This window comes from Budorcas taxicolor, chromosome 5 (genome assembly GCF_023091745.1).
Source record: "Budorcas taxicolor isolate Tak-1 chromosome 5, Takin1.1, whole genome shotgun sequence".
NCBI classification, from domain to species: domain Eukaryota; kingdom Metazoa; phylum Chordata; class Mammalia; order Artiodactyla; family Bovidae; genus Budorcas; species Budorcas taxicolor.
This window is the reverse complement of record NC_068914.1, coordinates 87,827,225-87,852,073: the sequence shown is the minus strand read 5'-3', so window position 1 is coordinate 87,852,073 and position 24,849 is coordinate 87,827,225. Positions and strand designations below refer to the sequence as shown.

General features: G+C 37.7%; 1 protein-coding gene across 6 annotated transcripts in view; it reads left to right on the top strand.

Annotated features, from left to right (window-relative positions):
- The window catches only part of CNOT2 (CCR4-NOT transcription complex subunit 2), a 126,071-nt gene that overhangs the window by 60,301 nt on the left and 40,921 nt on the right, over window positions 1–24,849 (top strand). For 3 of the 6 annotated variants that reach the window (XM_052639847.1, XM_052639850.1, XM_052639846.1), the window contains exon 3: window positions 24,220–24,342. In XM_052639847.1, the coding sequence (XP_052495807.1) occupies window positions 24,220–24,342 (123 nt within the window). Of the gene's footprint in view, window positions 1–8,804; window positions 8,863–16,127; window positions 16,177–24,219; window positions 24,343–24,849 lie in introns of those variants that run through there. The other 3 variants (XM_052639848.1, XM_052639849.1, XM_052639852.1) reach the window with 3 other exon arrangements.

The following is a 24,849-nucleotide window of genomic DNA, read 5'->3' as shown; positions in this document are numbered from 1 at the left end:
CTTCCAGGTCCTTCCCTTGCTTGCCTCCTTCCTTCACCCCTTTTCTTTTCTTTTTCCTTCCTTCACTTCCTTATAGTATTATCATTTTCCTTCTAATTGAAGGACTTAAAATTTTTTTTAAAGCTTTTTAAGTTATGTGTAACACAGGCAAAATTAAAGTCATTAAACTTTTGCTTTTAAGAATTTTGCACGTTGTGATTCCTTCTGCTGCCTTTCACCTTACCTTAGTTCCTTGAAAGTTTGCATTTTAAAAGAACGCTCACCTAACCTACGGTTGTCATGTCAGTTCACAGTTCTTTCAGTTGAGCTGCTTTGGTCTCCACTTGAATATTAACATACTGATGACTTCAAAAATTCCCTACCTGTAATCTTTAGGATCCAGTTTCTTCAGTTTGTTACTGTTCAGTCGCTAAGTTGTGTCCTTCTTGTGTCCTGTTTGTGACCCCATGAACATGCCAGGCTTCCCTGTCCTTCACTATCTCCTGCAGTTTGCTCAAACTCATGTCCATTGAGTCAGTGATGACCATCCAACCATCTCATCCTCTGTTGCCCCCATCTCTTCCTGCCCTCAGTCTTTCTCAGAATCAGGGTCTTTTCCAGTGAGCCAGCTCTTTGCATCAGGTGGCCAAAGTATTGGAGTTTCAGCATCAGTCCTTCCAGCGAATATTAAGGGTTGATTTCCTTTAGGATTGACTGATTTGATCTCCTTGCTGTGCAGGCGACTATTAGGCAGTTTACTTTAGGGCAACTTTTAGGGTCAGAATCGATGGATCTACCTGGTTCTTAATTTCACATGCTCTCTAAGTATAAATTCAAGTCATATTCACCCTAATCACATCCTATCATAGGGTAGACCTTTGGGATATTCCAGTATCTTAAGATAAAAAAATTTGACTACTAGATCTTTCATACTTTAGTAGCATCTCGTCTTATAATTCTTTCCTACAAACGGTAAAACAAACCACAAATTTATACCATGAGGGTTTTCCAGCAATGTGAATCTATAGAAAAAGCTCCATTGGGGTAGACTTTGACCTAAAAAAGTCAGTCTATCCTGATGGATAAACTTGGTTAATACATTTCTGATGGTGATGAATTCTTTTAGGTTTCGTTTATCTGAAAAAGTTTTTAATTCACTTTTATTTTTGATAAAGTTTATGCTGGATGTGGAATTCAGAGTTGACAGATTTTTGTTTTAATGCTTTGAAGATTTTGCTCCACTGTTTTCTAATTTAACCATTTCTGCAAAAAACCTGCTGTTGTTTTATCTTTGGCCCTCTTTGCATACTGTAACTTTTTCTCTGGCTACTGTTAACATTGTTTTGGTCATTCAGTTCAGTTCAGTTCAGTCACTCATCAGTCTCTCAGTTGTGTCCAACTCTCTGCAACCCCATGAATCACAGCACGCCAGGCCTCCCTGTCCATCACCAACTCCTGGAGTTTACCCAGACTAATGTCCATCGAGTCAGTGATGCCATCCAGCCATCTCATCCTGTGTCGTCCCCTTCTCCTGCCCCCAATCCCTCCCAGCATCAGGGTCTTTTCCAATGAGTCAGCTCTTCACATAAGGTGGCCAAAGTTTCAGCTTCAGCATCAGTCCTTCCAATGAACACCCAGGACTGATCTCCTTTAGGATGGACTGGTTGGATCTCCTTGCAGTCCAAGGGACTCTCAAGAGTCTTCTCCAACACCATAGTTCAAAAGCATCAATTCTTCAGCGCTCAGTTTTCTTCACAGTCCAACTCTCACATCCATACATGACCACAGGAAAAACCATAGCCTTGACTGGACGGACCTTTCTTGGCAAAGTAATGTCTCTGCTTTTGAATATGCTGTCTAGGTTGGTCATAACTTTCCTTCCAAGGAGTAAGCGTCTTTTAATTTCATGGCTGCAATCACCATCTGCAGTGATTTTGGAGCCCAGAAAAATAAAGTTTGACACTCTTTCCACTGTTTCCCCCGTGATGGGACGAGATGCCATGATCTTCATTTTCTGAATGGTGAGCTTTAAGCCAACTTTTTCATTCTCCTCTTTCACTTTCATCAAGAGGCTTTTTAGTTCCTCTTCACTTTCTGCCATAAGGGTGGTGTCATCTGCATATCTGAGGTTATTGATATTTCTCCTGGCAATCTTGATTTCAGCTTGTGCTTCTTCCAGCCCAGCGTTTCTCATGATGTACTCTGCATAGAAGTTAAATAAGCAGGGTGACAATGTACAGCCTTGACACACTCCTTTCCCTACTTGGAACCAGTCTGTTGTTCCATGTCCAGCTCTAACTGTTGCTTCCTGACTTGCATATAGGTTTCTCAAGAGGCAGGTCAGGTGGTCTGGTATTGCCATCTCTTTCAGAATTTTTCACAATTTCTTGTGATCCACACCGTCAAAGGCTTTGGCATAGTCAATAGAGCAGAAATAGATGTTTTTCTGGAACTCTGTTGCTTTTTTGATGATCCAGTGGATGTTGGCACTGGATTTGATCTCTGGTTCCTCTGCCTTGGTTTTACACATTTAACTATGATATATCTTGGCATAGTTTTCATGTTTTATGCTTGAGATTCATTGAACCTTTTCAGTTTGTGAATTTATAAGTGTTTGAATCAAATCTGGGATTTTTATTAAGAATTTTTATTGGAGTATAATTGACTTTAAGTGTTGTGTTAGTTTCAGGTGTATAGCAAAGTGAATCAGTTGATATTTTTATTCTATTTTTGTAAATATTTACTCTGTACCTATTCAACCTTGGGGACTCCAATTATACATATATTAAATCACTTGAAGTCCCACAGCTTACTCTTGCTCTGTTCAGTTTTTAAAATATTTTTTTTCTCCATGCGTTTAGGATGGTTTTTTATATCTGTGTTTTTAAAAGTTCACCAGTCTTTTCTTCATCATGCCAGTTATTCTTCCCTTTACATACAAAACATAACAGCTCTATAATGTCATTGTTAATTCTGTCACCTGTACCATTTCTGGGTCTGTTCTCTTGTTGGTTCCCCATTATGTATTTTATTATGTTTTTGCACAGCCAGGAAACTTCTGCTTGGATGCCAGTTCTTAGAATTTTTAACCTGTTTTTATTTTTTTTTATTTGTTAGTGTTCTTGAGCTTTCTTAGTTACTTAGAAGCTTTTTGAGCCTTTTGAGACATTCTTCCTCTCTCCCCTCCCCCCTTTTAATGGTAAGTTTTGTTACAAAGGACCACAGTAGCTTTTAGTCTAGGCTAATTGTTCCCACATACTGAGACTGTATTCTTCTGAGTACTCTATCTGATGCCCTGTGAATTATGTTTTTCTATTTTGGCGTAGGGAACAGTTGTGTGAGCCTAGAGATTATTTGTGCTGTCTCTGTTCCCATCCTCTGCATGCATGCATATGCATAGATGACCAAAGAGGAACCCTTTCCAGATTTCTCTAATGCTTTCTTTGCAGCTCTCTGCTACTTGGTGCTCTAGCTGCCTTCTCAGCTACACTTCCTCAATTCACAGAAATTTCTGGCCTTCACCAGGACTCCCTCTCCTTGTATTGAAACTTAGTATTATAATTTGGAAACTCCCCCATTCAGTAAGCAGGGACAGTTGTAGGGCTCATATCAGTTCTTTCTCTTCCCTTAGGGGTTCTTGTTTTATACCACTTTATGTCCTATGTCTGAAAACTATTGGTAAATATATTTTACCCATTTAAAAAAATCCATTTTAAAAGTTGTTTCAGGTGACTTGGGAGCAAGGGGAGCCCTACTCCTCCATCTTGGTTGGAAGTAGAAGTTCTACTAAATATTAAAAGGTTTCATCTTTTAAAAAATTTTTATTTTGGTTAAGAAAATGGATGAAAAATCATTCTTGAGACTGAGAAAATAAGCTTTTAAGTTAGTGTTCAGTCAAGGCTTGAATACTTTTTATTGTGTAAGACACTATGTGAAATGCAATCCGAAGAAATATCAGACTTGTTCTCAGCACTTAGCATCATTTTTGAAGAAACATCAAACAGTACAAGTCAGTAAATAACTTCCAGTTCATATATGGAGTCATCAGAGCTGTGATTCTGTTTTACCTAAATCTAAAAATTGGATGATTTCCCCGTCAGTTCCCTCCCTTAAGATTCCCTGGAATCTAGTACACTTGTAAATGTGGTTGTTGTGCTTAGTCTCACAGTCTTGTCTGACTGTTCGCAATCCCAGGGACCATAGCCCATCAGGCTCTTTTGTCCATGGAATTTTCCAGGCAAGAATACTGGAGTGGTTGCCATGTGCTGCTCCAGGAGATCTTCCTGACCCAGGGATCAAACTCGAGTCTCTTGCATTTCCTGCATTGCCAGGCTGATTCTTCACCACTGAGCCAGCAGGGAAGCCCAGTAGACTTGTAATATAATGACCATTTATCTTCTCAACTGAGGTCATAATTTTATTAATTAGTATTCCTTATTCTGTCACATAGAATATTATATTATCTCTTCATTGTTTAATCTGCCTCTGTAGATTAAAGGTATTATAGTAAATGTGTATAATGATGTATAGTAATGAAAATAGGAAGATTTTTTTTTTCTTAGGAAAAAGAAAAGGTCTTTCTTATTTAGGGCTGGAAGTACTGATAGAGACTGCTTGGGGCATATGAAATTTTAAAAGTGCTCTTTTCTACTGGGATAAGAGTAGTGTAATGAAACTGAAAGAATGTATTGTTATAGATTAAAAGACTCTTGGTTTTAAGACATTATTTTTCACTTTCTGTCTATATCACTTTGGGTCAGTTAGGTTACATCTTTGATACTCGTGTTCATGTTTGAGAATGAGATCTTTAAAAGATGGTTTGTCTACTTACAGAAACATTTTGATGAACAAATACAATGTAAAAGAAATGAAGAAAATAGAAAATCATCATTAAACCATCACAGTAATAGGTGCTGTAGGCAGTATCCATGGATGAATGCTCAAATTAGTGAGCCAAAAATTTAAGGACAGACATTTGCATGATCTAAAAGTACTTTTTTCAGAATATTTACTGTTTTCAAAAGGAAAATAACGAGTTACAATGGAGAAAACTGGCAGATACACCATTTTAACCAAGATCAAGGTTAGTATCACTTGTAATAAGACATTTTATCATCACATGCATGCATATATTGGAATACATCCATCATATATGGTGCACTTGAGGACATGTCACATTTGTGGTAATGTGTCTTTAAAAATGTATGATGTCAGTCTAGTCATGACAAAACATCAGTCCTACCCAAGTTGCAGGACGTTCTGTAGTGTTAGCTGCACTGGTATGACTGAAGACATTGGTGTTGTGAAAGACTGACGTAAAGTCCGTGGTTGCAGAAGACCAAGGAAGCGTAAAACTAAATATAATGTCTACCCTGGTATAGAAAAAGGAAGTTAGTGGGAAACTGGTGAAATCTGTGTGAAGTTGTTAGTTAATAGCTAATTTCTTAGTTTTGATACTTGTCCTAACAAGATGTTACCACTTGAAGAAAATGGGGCATATGGGAACTCTGTCCTATTTTTACAGCTCTTTTGTGACTCTAAAATTATTTCTAAAAAAGTAAAGTGATTATGGTGTTTGTGGACAGTGTGTTAACATGTAGTTGAGTTAGCCTTGTCATTGGAAGGACCTTACTTTGTTAGTGTGTGACGTTTATTTCTCTGCAGCAATTCAGTTTTTCCACAGGTAGTATCAAAGTGCAGTGGACAGGGTGATTCTTACATCTGACGGTGTTCTGTAAGCAAGATAAGGAAAGAAAGCTGAGGATCCCACAGTTCAGAATGTGGGTCTTTACTTCATCTCTCAATTTTCAGGCCTCACCCTTACCTATACTTTGGCCAGCTTCTAAAATTTGAAGTCTGTCCACTTGGGTTTTTCTGGAAAATAAGCCTTTTGTATCTCATTTGGGCTGCAAGAACTGGGTATTCATAATAACTGTGATAGAGAAATATTTTCAGTCTGATGAGAGTATGTAGACCCTACCCTTCTGTGCCTCAATTTGAGGTAAAAGTACATCTTATAGAGGTTTTGTTATGATTAAGTGAGGTAATATGTATAAAGTGCTTTGAGCAGTGCTTACCGTTTAGTAAACACTCAGTACATGTTAGTGCATATATGTTAGTGCATATTTGTACCAGGCCCACTGTGTTAGACTGTTCTAGCAGTAAATGGTTCAGCTAACTTTAAGGAGTATATATTCCCATGGACTACAGTGCAACCCAGTGGCTCTGAGTAGTATAATTCTTCTAGGGGGATTTTTTTTTTTTTTGCTAGAAAAGAGACCTGTAATGGCTCATCATATTAAACTGATAAATCTGAAATACTCATGAAGCAGCTTTTTTTAAGAAGACAATCTAACTTGAGAAAAAGTTTAAGAAATAGAAAAATAATTTTAAATCCTGAAGTTTTTATTTATTTCTCATGGTGTGGCATTCTAACCACTGAAGGTGTCTAGTAGGTATTTTGGAAGTGGTTGTCAATTTCAGTGGAAAAAGGCATAAAACAGTTTTATTCATATGTTTCAGAAATACAAAAATTAATTTTTTACATAATTCCATTACTTTTTAAAATAATTGTTGTCCTCGTAAAATTTTCACATGTGCTGTAAGCACTGCATTGATGGGTTCCTGTCAGATAACACAGGTAACAGCATGTGTGGAGTAAGAGGAGGACTCATGCATGTATGGGCCTATTCAGAGCCAGGCACTGTTCCAGATTCTGCAGAGACAAAAGTGAGCAAAGAAACAAAAATAAATTCTCAAGGAGTGGATGTTTTAGAGCATAGGAAGACATTAAACAAAATAGATAAAATGCATTGTGTGTTATATGTTGACACATATAGGAAAAGGGGTAAAGGGTGCCAAGGGATTAGGGCAAAGGATAGTATAATCTAAAATAGAATAGACAGTGAAGTCCTCACTAGGATGGCTCAGTATCCGAAGTAAAGTGAGCCGAAGCCATGTAGCTACCTGAGAAGAAAGCTTTCCTGGAGTATGCAAATACAAAAGCCTGAAGTCAGGAGTATGCCCTTTGAGTTTGAGAAATATCAAGGGGAGCAGGGCAGTTTGGCAGGAATGGTGGGAGGTTAGAGGTAATGAAGGGTAAGTTCACTAAGGCCTGGAGGCCAGAGTAGTACAGGAAGACTGTAAATGTGTTCTCTTCTTTACTCACTTTGATTTATGATGTTCTTTGTTCTGAGCATCTAATGGATAAAGTATATAAGGGTATAAATGTAACTATTTAGCACATAGTAGATGTTTACTGAATAATGTTTACTGAATTAATATGGCAGGCTGTTCAGAAGTATTTTAAAGGTCCTGTGTTCCCTTGCTAAAGGGATACTTTTCATTTTTAATTGCTTCATATGAAATAATTTGGGATTCTTTAACTTCAGTGAATATAGTTTACAATTTTTTTTTTTTTTTTTTACCCCCCAGGCCCTTTTGTCCATTGGGTTCTCTAGGCAAAAATACTGGAGTGTGTTGCCATTTCCTTCTCCTAGTTTACGGTTTTATAGTATTTGACACCTTCAGTAATATTTGTGTTACTAAATAGATGTTATCTTTAAATAACTGAAATGAACATCTTCTATTAGCTTTATTAGTCATAATTATCAGAATCTAGTTTCCTTTGAATTGATAGTTTACTTTCTATATTATAAAATGAGGATTCTTATTCTCATAAAAGTCACATTTAAGTCCTATATTTAGATTTATTTCTCTAAAAGTCTAATTTTTTGTCATCTAGTTTGATTAGAGTTATATTAGTTAAAGGGGGTCCTTATTTGCTTTTATCAGAGTGGAACACTTTTAAGAACTTAGTTTCCTCCCAGGAATTTTTTTTTTTTTTTGCCACTTTGTACAACTTGTAAAATCTTAGTTCTACAGCTAGAAATAGAACTGGGGCCCCAGCAGTGGAAGTGAAAGTCCTTAAACACTGGACTGCCAGGAAATTCCTCCAAGGAATATCCTTACACCAAAAGTTATCCATGGGTTTTAAAAAGGTCACTAGTCTACTTTTCGGAGAAGGCAATGGCACCCCACTCCAGTACTCTTGCCTGGAAAATCCCATGGACAGAGGAGCCTGGTAGGCTACAGTCCATGGGATTGCAAAGAGTCGGACACGACTGAGTGATTTTACTTTCATGCATTGGAGAAGGAAATGGCAACCCACTCCAGTGTTCTTCCCTAGAGAATCCCAGGGATGGGGGAGCCCGGTGGGCTGCCATCTATGGGGTCACACAGAGTTGGACACAACTGAAGTGACTTAGCAGCAGTAGCAGCAGTCTACTTTTAGGAATTTAAATACATCTAAGTAGCCTGGCTGTCATTTTGCTGGTTGATGATGTTAGTATTAATGTGTTTGAGAGCCTTAAATGTTGAATGCTTAGGAGAACAAGAAAATATCCAAGGGGCAGATAGGCAGAGTATTTTAACGTGTTGTCTTGGACGTTTTTATGCTGGCCAGGTAAGCCCTATCCTCATTTTCTGTGTGCAAGTTTGTAGGACTTCGCCTCCCACCCTCTGTTTTGATGAGCACTTTAAATCAGTCTGAGAAGTGAATCGGGGGTTGGGGAATAATGAAGATGTGAACAGGGAGTCATAATGTTGAAACTGGACATTCAGATCTTTATAGCATGATTTCCTTATTTTTCAAAGAGCAGAAGAATCCCATCGTTTATCATGTTCTGGTTGGACTCCTTTCTTATCGTTTGCTGGAGTTTGAACTTCAGAGCTATGGTGTCAACCCTGCTGTAGTGTCTCAGGGGAGCTCCTAGTGTGGGGCTGGTGCCATGGCTCACCCTCCAACCTTTCCTTCTTCACTTCAGCCTCCAGCTCTGAGCTTTCCAATCCCCAGAGTAGCAAATGTTGAAAGAAGTTGCACAGGTAAGTATGTGGTGGGAAAGGCTGGGGGAAAAAACAGTGTCATCAGTATTTTAAGGGTGGATGTTGGGCCATTTTACCAGTGAGTCATTCTGTTAGTTTAAAAATATGATGCTTCTTAAAATTATTTTTCATAAAATTACCTCATTAATTATTAAACAAAATCCTAATGTGTTCTAAGAAATAATTTTTTTCTTATTGGATGTGAAAGAGGGACAACCTTAAACTGAATAAATCATTAATATTATAATACAAAGGAAGGGTGTTAGATTGTTTTAAACTTCATATTCTCCACAAAGTATTGCAGGACCAAAAAAACTGGTATTCAGAAAAGAAGCTAAGAGAAGTCAGGGAAAGCATAAATACATAGAGTTAAAATTTTGACATGTTTAGCTTGGTATCAGAAGGAGGCAAATTTTAGTTTCCTTCTGGTAGCTGTAGACATGCTGTCCTTCCCTTTCCCAAAGTTTTAGTCAGGTAGCTATATATTTTTAAAATTTGCAGGAATAGAAACTTGAAACATCTTTTTCCTTGAAATCTAGACAGGAAGACTGAAACTTTTCTACCCATCTCTAGGTTTGAGGTTAATAAAAAGAAGTATAGAAGCAGCACAATACTTAGTACACTAAGTTTAGCCAATACTTGAGTGAGCAAGTTCACCAAATTTTGTGTGTGTGTAAAATGCCAACACTCTTGACGTTTTCTACTTGTCTGTCTTATATCTAAAATCATGATCTAACAATGCAGGTTTTTTTCTTAATGCATACTTTTTAGAAATAGTTCTGTGGCAGTATAGCCCTGGGTCTGCACTTTATTATCACTTTAGGTTTTTGCTTCTCAGAAAGCCTTCAAAAATTGTTCTTTAGTTCTTTCATATCTATGCCACGTGATTTTTATTCATGTGATTTCTAAATTCTTTATCACATACTAAGATGTGCAAAATTATACCCAGGAAAGATAGAATTAATTTGGCCTGTGATTGCTAACATTTCTTCAAAGAAAGTGTGTCAGGTTTAAAAAGGTTGGAGCACCAGGTATTTGGCATTTCGCATCTCAGAGCAGGGTCTTGAAATACAGAATCCTCAACAGTTTATCTGAAGTTCCAGGGTTTCTTAAGTCTACTAGGAGGCTTATAGACATCCATATCTCCCAGCAAAGCAGACCATATGTCCAGTATCTTTTGAATTCCCTTCCTCTCCCCTTTATTAGAGCTCCCTACCTCTGACCCCATGTTTAACATTGGTTTAAGATCTCCACCTTCATTTGAAAATTTTCCTTCATATTTGTTTTATATTCAGAACTTAACAGGCTTACTGTTACATGTTCTTCCAGTTGTATTCAAGGATAAAATAATGCTTATTTTAATTTTAGTCCATATTTTGTGAGTTCTCAAATCTTATTGCTGGTAAGGCATACCAGCTATAATTGGTTCTTTAGTTAATATAATATATAATTGTTAGCACTTTTTGAGTAATTGAAGAGTTTTAATTTTAGGATGATACAGTTATCTTTCAGAGCTTATATGTTGATGGTTAAAGTTTCAATCTGTATGAGGCGATTGATACACGCGACTAAGATTTTGGAAAACCACAAAATCTATTTTGCTTCAAGTTGAAGCATGCACAACATATCCTCCCTAGATCAAAGTCAGACTGATAGGAGCATTTATAGACTTTTTGGTAATACTTTACAGAATTAGTAGGTTTGGGGGAGGGGCACGTCTTAAGGTATGCTGTACATACCAGACATGGGAATGTCATCTCAGTAAGGCAGCTTCAGATACCAGATTTCAGTAACAGGTGTTGGATTAGGAAGAGTGATGTGTTTTCATCTCCCCTTGATGCCCTCTCTGTCTTTCTATGAAATGTGAGCTACCCTGTTTTGTGGGGGATGGCACCTCTTACAAAGGAGTCCTGTAACCCCTGTAAAAAATCTTGTGCCAGAATATTTAACTACTCTCCAAGATAATGATTGTGGATATGCTCATATAAGTCTCTGGTTTTCTGCTGAATCACGTTTCCATCCACAGTTTCCTGTGCTGCCTTTTCAGAATTCATTAAGGCTTTTATTGCTCATTTATCAGGCCTTTTGCATTTACTAAAACTGTGAAGTGAATTGCTTTTATTTCCTTACCAATTTAAGTTGATGATTTTAGAAATTATCAATTCAAAATTTATCTGAATCTTCACTTTTCTTGGATCCATCCAAGGCAGATTATTAAACTATTCATTATACATTTATATTATAGTGTCAAGCCACAGTGTTCTAGAGCTAGTAGGACTTTGAGAGTAGTTTATTTTTTTAATAGAAGGAAAGATCATTTGTTTTTTCTTGAAGACTTCCAGATATTAAATTCTTTGTTCTTTGAGAAGCTAGATTTTTTTTTCCCCAATGTTAATGCCTCTCTCTCCTTTTATTTAATCCCATTTCAGGGTTTTTTTTAGTGTTTTCTAGGAACGAAAATTAGTATTATTTATTACAGTTGTGAAGTAGGATTGGTAGCTCAGAATCCTATTACCAAAAAATACCGCTAAACAGAAGTTCCTTGGGTTATAAATATTTCTAGGTGGTAGTATATATTTGATATAGGTGCACAGTAGTCTTGTTTCATAGAATTTGGGCAGTGTCTTAATGGATTTGATCTATCAACTTTTCCTGATGGCCAGTATTGAAGATAAGTAGATTTCAGATATCTTAGCTTCTTGTGATTGGTTTCAGTTTGGTTTACTACATCTTGGTAAAGGCAGATAAATGTTAATTGCAATTGACTGTGTTTTTTTAAATTAATTTCCTGCCTACTTTATAGATAACAAAAAACTCCAGTGCATATACATGTGTGTGAAATGTTTTCTGATAGTGAATATGAAATTGGGAGGGCCAAATAGGCTAGAAGTCAAATTTTATGTTCAGCAATCAGAATGAATTAGTAAAGTCTTCATTAGGGAAACAGGAGTAGAAAACAGTCTTGTTACTCACACCCACTACCTATACTTGGCTCTCTTTATCCTTTATAATATAAGGTGAGTACAGACTCTGTTGCTAAAGGTGAAAATTTGTTGACTATAGAAAAGTCTTCATGCTTTAATATTGTTAAATAGTTAATTTTGTGATGGGTCACAGGTATCAGCATGTTAATAGTAAAAACTTCTAGCTACTTTAGAAATGGAATCCCCAAGAAAATGTTGCCGTTAGGTATTTGTTCTTATTTTAACCTAGTTGGTAAATGTATTCTACTTGTTTAATGCTACAGTGTCTATTTCAGTAGCTTATAATAAAAGTATAGTTTTATAATAACCATTTTAATTCCTTGAATGATTCAATTATGTTCATTATATTTTGAAAGTAAGTAAAATTATTAATTTGAAATATGAAACAATAATTACTTTTTAATTGGTGTAGTAATGTTCTCTTAAGCATAATTTTATTCTAAAATTGTCTGTTTCTCTAAAAGAGATAAGATCAGTCTGATAGAGACTAGCTTTTGTTTCACATACCTCTAGTCAGTTCATTCTCATTCTTCTACTAAAGGGATCTTTTTGACTTGCACACATATTTGATGTGGCACCCTCTACCATTGTTTACTGCAAAGAAAGTCCCTCACCCTCTTTTGCCCTTTACTGCTTCTCCCATAATGAAGCTTATCGTTTTGGGAGAATACACACATTAAATTATGAGTTGTATGTCTGAGAGTCAGTGTACTATCATGGTTAAAATCGGGGACTCTAGCAAATTGTATGAGTTCATGGCCCTTCTTTGGCACTTACATATAAAACCTTGGATGCATCAGATATATGACCTTGGGCAAATTACCCAACTTCTGCAGTTCTCAGTTTTCTCATCTAAAAATGAAGACTAAATAAGTGAATACATGAGGATTACATACATGTTACATAGTTCAGTTCATTTCAGTCACTCATTCGTGTCCGACTCTTAGCGACCCCATGAATCACAGCATGCCAGGCCTCCCTGTCCATCACCAACTTCCGGAGTTCACGCAAACTCATGTCCATCGAGTCGTTGATGCCATCCAGCCATCTCATCCTGGGTCGTCTCCTTCTCCTCCTGCCTCTAATCCCTCTCAGCATCAGGGTCTTTTCCAGTGAGTCAACTCTTCACATGAGGTGGCCAAAGTACTGGAGTTTCAGCTTCAGCATCATTCCCTTCAAAGAAATCCCAGGGCTGATCTCCTTCAGAATGGACTGGTTGGATTTCCTTGCAGTCCAAGGGACTCTCAAGAGTCTTCTCCAACACCACAGTTCAAAAGCATCAATTCTTTGACTCTCAGCTTTCTTTATAGTCCAACTCTCACATCCATACATGACCACTGGAAAAACCATAGCCTTGACCAGACGGACCTTTGTTGGCAAAGTAATGTCTCTGCTTTTGAATATGCTGTCTAGGTTGGTCATAACTTTCCTTCCAAGGAGTAAGTGTCTTCTAATTTCCTGGCTGCAGTCACCATCTGCAGTGATTTTGGAGCCCCCTAAAATAAAGTGTGATACTGTTTCCCTATCTATTTGCATGAAGTGATGGGACCAGATGCCATGATCTTAGTTTTAACTATAAAGATTATATAAATACATTTTAAAGCATTTAGAATATATTCCCTGGCATATAGTAGGTGGTCAATAAAAGTTATATAATTATAGTTATGATAAAGTATTTTCAGTGACTGTAATCCAAGGGTCCTGATTTGGTGTGAGAGTTTCAAAGAATGGGAGAAAGAGCATTCTAAGCAGAGGTATCATCTTATGCAAAGGTCCAGAGGTGGAACCATCCCAAAGAAAAAGAAAAGCAAGAAGGCAAAGTGGTTATCAGAGGAGGCTTTACAAATAGCAGAAGAACAAAGAGAAGCAAAAAGCAAGGGAAAGGGGTAAAGGTACATCCAATGAAACGCAGAGTTCCAAAAAATAGCCAGAAGAGACAAGAAGGCCTTCGTCAATGAACAGTGCTAATAATAGAAGAAAACAACAAAAGGGAAGAGACTGGAGAGCTCTTAAGGAAAATTGGAAACATCAAGGGAGTATTCCGCCCAAAGATGGGCACAGTAAAGGATAAAAATGGTAGAGAACTAACAGACACTGAAGTGATCAAGAGATGGAAAGAACACACAGAAGACCTGTATATAAAAGATCTTCATGGTTAGTCACCCAGAGTCAGACATTCTGGAGGGCCTTAAGAAGCATTGCTACTAGTAAAACTAGTGGGTGTGACGAAATTCCAGAACTGTTCAGATCCCTGAAGGATGATGCCATCAAGGTATTTTCTTTCATTATGTCAGCAAATCTGGAAGACCCAGCAGTGGCCACAGGATTGAAAATGGTCAATCCTCATCCCAATCCCCTAGAAAAGTAGTACCAAAGAATATGATAACCATTGGACAGTTGCACTCGTCTCCCATGCTAGTAAAACCATGCATAAAATCTTTCATGCTAGGCTTCAGCGTTATGCAAACCAAGAACTTCCAGATGTCCAAGCTGGGTTTAGAAAAGGAAGAGGAACCAAAGATCGATTTGCCAACATTCACTGGATTATAGAGAAAGCAAGGGAATTTCAGAAAAACATCTATCTCTGTTTCTTATGCTAGAGCCTTTGTGTGGATCCTGACAAACTGGGGGAAGCTCTTCAGTGGGAATACCAGACCATCTTACCTATCTCCTGAGAAGCCTGTGTGCAGGTCAAGAAGCAACAGTTAGAACCCTGTATGGAACAACTGATTGGTTCAAGATTGAGAAAGGAATACAATGGGGCTGTCTGCTGTCACCCTGTTTGTTTAACCTATATCCTGAGCACATCATGAGAAGTGCTGGGCTGGATGAATTACAAGCTGAAATCAAGATAGGTGGGAGAAACATCAACACAGATATGCGGATGATACCGCTCTAATGGCAGAAAGCAAAGAAGAACCAAATTAAGCTGAGGCATAAGGTTTGTGTTGAATTTTGAGATAATTACTATAGCAAAATTATGTGTTAAGGTCATGATCTATTCAGTTCAGTTCAGTTCAGTCGCTCACTCGTGTCCGACTCTTTGCGACCCCATGAATCACAGCACGCCAAGCCTCCCTGTCCATCACCAACTCCCGGAGTTCACTCACACTCGCATCCATCTAATCAGTGATGCCATCCAGCCATCTCATCCTCTGTCATCCCCTTCTCCTCCTGCCCTCAATCCCTCCCAGCATCAGTGTCTTTTCCAGTGAGTCAACGCTTCATGAGGTGGCCAAAGTACTGGAGTTTCAGCTTTAGCATCAGTCCTTCCAAAGAACACCCAGGGCTGATCTCCTTTAGAATGGACTGTATCCTTTAGGGAAAATTAAAAAGCGATATGAGAGTAAGAAAGTAACAAATTCAGTGTAGTGGTTATGAATGTGTCATCATAGTGAAATATTGGTTGAGGGAAGTCTTCACCTAGATTTTTATACCTGATTTTCCTGTCTTTATGCATACCCTCTTAACCTGGCAATGGAATTTAACCTACTTTTCTTTACCACCTATCATTGTCCTTCCAGGCATCCTCCTTGTTGACTATATTAAAAGTCTTTTGTTTCTTGGGCTTTCTCTCATTTCCAAGCACTTATCCATGCTGTCTCTGATGCCAGAGTTTGCTGCATCACCCATCCCACACACTTTGTGTTTTTTTGTAATAAAAAAAAAATTAACAAATTTTAATATATGTTCACATATTACTTTATAATAAGATCTTTCAGTCTGTTTCCCTCAGTTAAAGTTAGATATTTCCTTATTTGTGTTCCCAAAACATCTATACAGATATTCATAGAACAATTTTTTGTTTACAGGTGTTTTTCCTAGCTAGACTGTAAGCTTGTTCAAGACTTTGAGCTGTTACTCAGTTTTTGTGTTCATTAGCACAATTTTTGGCATAATTCATATAGTAAACCCTTAGCATGTTCATTGAAATGTAAAGAGAGATCAGTCAGGGGCCTTAAAAAAAACTAGTCCAGATCTTAAACTAAGATGATGAAAGGAAGAATGGCAAAAAAGCATGAAAACCATGTGAAGAATGGATAGAACGTGATGATATGCAGAACAAAGAAGGAGAGAACAACTTGGAAAGTCAGTTTTAAATATTACTGATTAAGTTGATTAAAATGTGCTTCTCCTCAGATAGAAATGTCCTAGCAGCACTTTAAAATATGCTGCTGGAACCTTGGGAGATAGATTTCAAAATCAAACTACATTTGTTTGCTCTCAGGAAAAGGACCACTCTGCCATGGATTGTGTTTCTATTCCCTGGGAATAGGATTCCATGCCTGAGCCAACATTTCCAGCATCATAGACAGTAAAGGATTTTAGAGTAAGTTCCTTCCAGAGGTCTTGGTGAAAGAAAACTGTGCAAGATTAAGTATCATCTGTCCTGCCTTGGATATGGTCTGTTTTTTACTGTTTCTTATCTATCTAAATTTTATTTGTAAAGTTTCACTTGTATTTGTCCTAGTGTTGTTTCTCTGACTGTTTAAAAAGCTCCAGCCTTTTCTCTTATTCCTTCCCTTTTGTAATTACCATTCATCCCACCTGGATCAGGGGCCACTTTACCAGTCTTTGAAGTTGTTTGTTGGTTAAGATTATCTCACGTTTGAGGTTTTGTGAATTCTTCTGTGATTATTTTGACTTATTGAATTTGGCTTTGAAATATTATATTTAGATGTTAGGAATGTTAGACCTTAGGAATTCATGGCTAGTCCTAATTAAGTAATGAAGATGTTTACTGGGAAGATCCAGCCAACTTAGTGCTTCTATTCTGCTTCTCAGTTTAATTCCTCTCTACTACATTTTGAGGTCACCTCTTGTTTTTTTTTGTTTTTTTTGCAGTGGGGGAAGTCAGGCCGACAAAATTAGTGTATGCTAGCTTATGTTATATATATTTATATATATGTATGTATGTGTGTATATATATATATTCTGATTAGTGCTTATGAACTCAAAGCAAATAAAAAATGTCTTAGTTACCTGTTTTAGATCTGTGTTCAAAAAGGCTTTAGAAACCTTGCCTTTGGTACATATGTATTGCGTGTATTTTTCTCGGTGAAATCTCAACTTTTGCTTCTCCTTTGTTAATATATCTGGTATGAGAGTTGAGAAAGAAGGTTGTCAGTTAAAATGGGTGTAAACCCTTTGTATATTTTCTTGAAAAAACCTGAAAATTATATGTACCAAATATTTGAACAAATTTTATATGTAATGTAGAGTGAAGCGTGATTTTGTTTTTAAATTAGTTTTTTAAATTTCTGTGTACTGAGTTGACTTCAATATATATGGAATACTTTTAACATATTTTGGCCTAGTGTTAACATATCCCCTTTGATAAAAAGTAGATTTCTAGGTTCCTTTGATTCTTCCTTATTCTCTTCCAGGGGGTAATGTGAATATCTTACCCTTTCATATCCATCCATTCTTATATTCATTAGTGTCAGAACTCTCTCAAAATATACCCTTTATATACCTCTTCATCACTTCTACCATACCACTGTATGCTGAGCCACTGTCGTCTCTCACACCTGTTTCCCTGTTTCCACTCTTGTCCCCTCTTGTCCATTCCTTACAGCTTAGCTGCAGTCATATTAAATGTATACTTACAGAAAATATGCCAAATTATGTCACTCTTAAACTGCCCCCCAAATCCTCTTTTTTTTTTTTTTTAAAAGCCATACTGTGTGGCTTGTAAGATTTTAGTTCCCTGACCAGGAACTGAACCTGGGTTTTAAATCTAATTCACATGAGTAGTCAATGGGAGCTAATTATAACAATGATAGTTCCTAGTATTATAGTTGATAAAATAATGATAAAGATGATTGGGTTTATTATTTCGGGAAGGACATGAACAAACATTTTCAGGGTACAGGCCGGATAGCTTAATTAGGTGACCTTACTACTTCCTGTTAAAGTCTGAGCAAAAGCTACTCAGCTAAATATGAACTAAAGTCTGAAGACAACTTCTGCTTTGTTGTATGTTTTTAGGCTATAAATCTCTTTAGGTGTAAAATATAGAAAGATATTTTTAAAGGAACTATTAGTTTGTTCAGTTCAGTTCAGTTGCTCAGTCGGGTCTGACTCTTTGCGACCCCATGAATTGCAGCGCGCCAGGCCTCCCTGTCCATCACCAACTCCCGGAGTTCGCTTAAACTCATGTCCATTCAGTTGGTGATGCCATCCAGCCATCTCATCCTCTGTCATCCCCTTCTCCTCCTGCCCCCAATCCCTCCCAGCATCAGAGCATTTTCCAGTGAGTCAACTCTTCGCATAAGGTGGCCAGAGTATTGGAGTTTCAGTTTCAGCATCAGTCCTTCCAATGAACGCCCAGGACTGATCTCCTTTAGGATGGACTGGTTGGATCTCCTTGCAGTCCAAGGGACTCTCAAGAGTCTTCTCCAACACCATAGTTCAAAAGCATCAATTCTTCAGCGCTCAGCTTTCTTCACAGTCCAACTCTCACATCCATACATGACTACTGGAAAAACCATAGCTCTGACTAGATAGACCTTTGTTGGCAAAGTAATGTCTCTGGTTTAGAATATGCTGTCTAGGTTGGTAATAAGTTTTCTTCCAAGGAGTAAGCATCTTTTAATTTTATGGCTGCAGTCACCATCTGCAGTGATTTTGGAGCCCAAAAAAATAAAGTCTGACACTGTTTCCACTGTTCCCCATCTATTTGCCATGAAGTGATGGACCAGATGCCATGATCGTAGTTTTCTGAATGGTGAGCTTTAAGCCAACTTTTTCACTCTCCTCTTTCACTTTCATCAAGAGGCTTTTTAGCTTCTCTTCACTTTCTGCCATAAGGGTGGTGTCATCTGTGTATCTGAGGTTATTGATGTTTCTCCCAGCAATCTTGAGTCCAGCTTGTGCCTCTTCCAGCCCAGTGTTTCTCATGATGTACTCTGCATAGAAGTTAAATAAGCAGGGTGACAATATACAGCCTTGATATACTGCTTTTCCTATTTGGAACCAGTCTGTTGTTCCATGTCCAGTTCTAACTGTTGCTTCCTGACCTGCACACAGGTTTCTCAAGAGGCAGGTCAGGTGGTCTGGTACTACCATCTCTTTCAGAATTTTCCACCATTTCTTGTGATCCACACTGTCAAAGGCTTTGGCATAGTCAATAAAGCAGAAATAGATGTTTTTCTGCAACTCTCTCGCTTTTTTGATAATCCAGTGGATATTGGCAATTTGATCTCTGGTTCCTCTGCCTTTTCTAAAACCAGCTTGAACATCTGGAAGTTCATGGTTCCTATATTGCTGAAGCCTGGCTTGGAGAATTTTGAGCATTACTTTACTAGCATGTGAGATGAGTGCAATTGTGTGGTAGTTTGAGCATTCTTTGGCGTTGCCTTTCTTTGGGATTGCAATGAAAACGGACCTTTTCCAGTCATGTGGCCACTGCTGAGTTTTCCAAATTTGCTGGCATATAGAGTGCAGCACTTCCACAGCATCATCTTCTAGGATTTGAAATAGTTCCACTGGAGTTCCATCACCTCCACTAGCTTTGTTTGTAGTGATGCTTTCTAAGACCTACTTGACTTTATATTCCAGGATGTCTGGCTCTAGTGATCACACCATCGGGATTATCTGGGTCATAAAGATCTTTTTTGTACAGTTTTTCTGTGTATTCTTGCCACCTTCTTAATATATTCTGCTTCTGTTAGGTCCATACCATTTCTGTCCTTTATCAAGCCCATCTTTGCATGAAATGTTCCCTTGGTATCTCTAGTTTTCTTGAAGAGATCTCTAGTCTTACCCATTCTGTTGTTTTCTTCTATTTCTTTTCATTGGTTGCTAAGGAAGGCTTCCTTAATCTGTCCTTGCTATTCTTTGGAACTCTGTATTCAGATGCTTCTATCTTTCCTTTCCTCCTTTGCTTTTCGCTTCTCTTCTTTTCACAGCTATTTGTTTAAGCCTTCCTCAGACAGCCATTTTGCTTTTTTTGCATTTCTTTTTCATGGGTATGGTCTTGATCCCTGTCTCCTGTACATTGTCATGAACCTCTGTCCATGGTTCATCAGGCACTCTGTGTATCAGATCTAGTCCCTTAAATCAATTTCTCACTTCTACTGTGTAATCATAAGGGATTTGATTTAGGTCATACCTGAAAGGTCTAGTGGTTTTCCCCACTTTCTTCAATTTAAGTCTAAATTTGCCAGTAAGGAGTTCATGATCTGATACAGAAAACTAGACAATCTGATCACATGGACCACAGCCTTGTCTAACTCAGTGAAACTAAGCCATGCCATGTGGGGTCACCCAAGACGGATGGGTCATGGTGAAGAGGTCTGACCGAATGTGGTCCACTGGAGAAGGGAATGGCAAACCACTTCAGTATTCTTGCCTTGAGAATCCCATGAACAGTATGAAAAGGCAAAATGATAGGATACTGAAAGAGGAACTCCCCAGGTCGGTAAGTGCCCAATATGCTACTGGAGATCAGTGGAGAAATCACTCCAGAAAGAATGAAGGAATGGAGCCAAAGCAAAAACAATACCCAGTTATGGATATGACTGGTGATAGAAGCAAGGTCCAATGCTGTAAAGAACAATATTGCATAGGAACCTAGTACGTTAGTTCCATGAATCAAGGCAAACTGGAAGTGGTCAGACAGGAGATGGCAAGAGTGAACGTCAACATTCAAGGCATCAGCGAACTAAAATGGACTGGAATGGGTGAATTTAACTCAGATGACCATTATATCTACTACTGTGGGCAGGAATCCCTTAGAAGAAATGGAGTAGCCATCATGTCAACAAGAGAGTCTGAAATGCAGTACTTGGGTACAATCAAAAACAGCAGAATGATCTCTGTTCGTTTCCAAGGCAAACCATTCAATATTACTGTAATCCAATCCTATGCCCCAACCAGTAACGCTAAAGAAACTGAAGTTGAACGGTTCTATGAAGACCTACAACACCTTTTAGAACTAACACCCAGAAAAGATGTCCTTTTCATTATAGGGGACTGGAGTACAAAAGTAGGAAATCAAGAAACACCTGGGGTTACAGGCAAATTTGGCCTTTGAGTATGGAATGAAGCAGGGCAAAGGCTAATGGAATTTTGCCAAGAGAACACACTGGTCATAGCAAACACCCTCTTCCAACAATACAAGGGAAGACTCTACACATGGACATCACCAGATGGTCAACACCAAAATCAGATTGATTATATTCTTTGCAGCCCAAAATAGAGACATTTTATACAGTCACCAAAAATAAGACCGGGAGCTGACTGTGGCTCAGCTCATGAACTCCTTATTGCCAAATTTAGACTTAAATTGAAGAAAGTAGGGAACCACTAGACGATTCAGGTGTGACCTAAATCAAATCCCTTATGATTATACAGTGGGACGTGAGAAATGGATTTACGAGACTAGATCTGATAGAGTGCCTGATTAATTTGTTAGAACATATGTAATCTCCTTTGGGCAACCCTAACCCTAACCCCAGATCCTCTCAAGCTGAGTGCCATGGCCACTAGCTGTGGAATCCACTTAATTTCTTTCCTGACTCCGTATCTAGCACTGCATTGTTCGATGCTGTAGCCGTTGGTAACCACAGCTCCTGAGCCCTTGAAACATAGCCAGTCCAACTTCAGATGTGCTTGCAGATTGGTGGTGGTCCTGAAGCTATTCTGTAACTCTGACTGTAATTTTAGGGGCTAGAATCCCATACACCTATCCACCAACTGTCTAAGTAGTCCCTAAAAGGAAAAAGATTTTTTTTTAAATAAGTTTTGTTTCAGCAAAGTGACAGTGGAAAAAAACACTTTATTGTCTGCAAATTAAGGCTCTTTACACATGAGATTTAAAAGGTTTGTTGTAAAAAAAACTTAAAGATACATTTAATTCCCTTTAAATCATAATTGCTACTGAGTTATAATTCTAGAAAAGGAAAATCACAGGAAAATGGCATGGAACTTACAGAATTCAAAAAAATTTCAGGAGAGTACCAGGATATCTCTTCTCAATTTTACATACATGAGTTAATTCAAATGGAGCAAAGTGAACTCTTCTTTTGACAATTCTGATATAACATTTATCATAAAAACCAACTAATAGACTCTTAGAATTCTGAAATTAATTGTACAGAATAAAAAACTTCTTTCTACAATAGACTGGTTCCAAATTGTAAAAGGAGTATGTCAGGGCTGTATATTGTCACCCTGCTTATTTAACTTATATGTAGAGTACATCATGTGAAATGCCAGGGTGGATGAAGGACAAGCTGGAATCAAGATTGCTGGGAGAAATATCAATAACCTCAGATAGGCAGGTGACACCATCCTTATGGCAGAAAGCGAAGAGGAACTAAAGAGCCTCCTGATGAAAGTGAAAGTAGAGAGTGAAAAAGCTGGTCTAAAACTCAACATTCAAAAAACAGATCATGGCATCAAGTCCCGCCACTTCATGGCAGCTAGATGGGGAAACAGTGGAAATAGCGAAAGACTTAATTTTCTTGGCCTCCAAATTGACTGCAGACAGTGACTGCAGCCAAGAAATTAAAAGTTGCTTGCTTCTTGGAAGAAAAGCTCTGACCAACCTAGACAGCATATTAAAAAGCAGCGACGTTACTTTACCAACAAAGGTCCATCTAGTCAAGGCTATGGTGTTTCTAGTTGTCATGTATGGATGTGAGAGTTGGACAATAAACATGGCTGGGTGCTGAAGAATTGATGCTTTTTAACTGTGGTGTTGGAGAAGACACTTGAGAGTCCCTTGAACTACAAGGAGATCAAACCAGTCAATCCTAAAGGAGATCAATCCTGAATATTCATTCATTGGAAGGACTGATGCTGAAGCTGAAGCTCCGCTACTTTGGCCACCTGATGTGAAGATCTGACTCACTGGAAAAGACCCTGATGTTGGGAAAGATTGAAGGCGGAAAGAGAAGGGGGTGACAGAGGATGAGATGGTTGGATGGCGTCACCTAGTTGATGGACATGAGTTTGAGCAAGATCCGGGAGTTGGTGATGGCATGCTGCAGTCCATGGGGTTCCAGAGTCGGACTGACTGAGCGACTGAACTGAACCTAACCTGAGAGGTTTTACTTTTTTGAAAGCAAAACTAAACATATAAAATGCCTAGACAGAGGAAGACAAAATTGTTTCTCTTCCATCAATACCAAATTTGCCCAGACTCCCTGGGTGTTTGCCTGAGGGAGCGAAAACACAAATATGTAGCATCTCAGTTTCGTACAGATTTAACATGGAACTTGAGATATTAAGTGATTATTAAATAGCTTGGGTGATTTCAACAGACTTGCATATCACATTTGGCCTTTAAAGCCTGCAGTCTTATCAGTTTATCATATCTACTGGTAAATGGTAGTAACTACAGTCTTTATTTTGAAATGAGAAGAAATTGTTTATTCTTACTTAGAGTGGCAAAAGAATACACTTATTCATAATGTACCAGATGGATGTCAAATTTGATGAATTTTTCCCCCAATTTTTTTGTGAAAGCATGTAGTTACTGTATGTTCTCAAGTCTTTATAAATCTCTCCTGTCATGACATTTCAGTTGACTTTGAATTACAAAGTGTACTACTAGGGATAGACACATTGACCTGAAGTAAATAACCTGTCAGTTTTGGAAGTTTCATAGAGGTCATGTTGGGGGAAAAAGTTAGCAGAAATTTAGCAGTTACAGTGATGAGTGCTCAAAATTACTAGTGTTGGATGTGATAAAGACTTAAAACACAAGAGTAAGCAGGTTATTTACTGAAGATCTTAAATTTACACCAGGATGATGAATGAAAAGTTTATCTTACTGTTAACGTGAATGAAAGCTTGTGACTTGAGATAAAATTTCCAGTATGCTATTCATGGGCTCAAAAAGTGCTTTGTCTCAATAAACTTAGCTTATTAGTGAAGATGATATACTTTGGAAAACAGCTAGTTTAGAAAGTAGATATAGTGATGTCAGAGACACTCCTGGATATAAGAATCCTCAGATACTTAAGGATTATTCATACTGAATAATAATTATTCATATTGAATAATAGTGAAGATGCATGTGAAGATTTTGAATAGTTAAACCCAAACATGTTTTAAAAAATCTTTGTATGGAAAATATTTTGGGTTGCCATTTTTCAAGAATAGTGATGTTTTTTCTTGTAAAGGAATTGGAATCTTTGCATACAACAGAGTTTAAGTTTCTCCTCTTACTTTCAGGACCTGCAAATAAACATTTACTACTACATTGTTGCGAGTTTCTCACCTGTCCCCTTAATCCTTAGTTGACCTGTTTCTTTATCTTAGCAGTACTCCCTCCATTTTATGTTTTTTACATAGGAGTAAGGTAAAGCTTGACATTTTCCAAAATATTATTCTTGATAAAAGTAATATTTTTGTTTAGGTGACAAACAGCATGTTTGGTGCTTCAAGAAAGAAGTTTGTAGAGGGGGTCGACAGTGACTACCATGACGAAAACATGTACTACAGCCAGTCTTCTATGTTTCCACATCGGTCAGAAAAAGATGTAAGTTAACTGGTTAAGCTGTATTTACAGTGTATGTCTGTTTCTTTCTGATTCCTCGAAAGCAGTATATGAACTGCAGAGTACCATCTTTGGTTGAGGGACTCTGTTTTAGGCGCAGTGGTAGGCCCTTAGGATACCAAAATGATGAACTTTCTATCATTCTAATTGGAAACAAAATGTTGTATGATTTCAAGTTGGGATATGGTAATACTGTGCTAGGAAGTATTTAAGACATGAGGTAAATGTGATATTACTTCTAGATCATTGATTTTTAAAATTTATGAAATAAGTTTTCCTATTAAAATACTACTTTTATAAAGAACAGAAAGCTGATTTGTACAGATTTAAAGCTTTAATGGCAGGCTTCAGTGAAACTTTTTTTGCTTTGTACTATTCTGGTTATAATCCTAGACCTCAGATAGGAAGACATCTCTTCTCTGTTAGCTGTAGGGATGCTGCAGTAGAAAAATATTGAACTGTATTCACAACATGGAAGATTGTGTATTA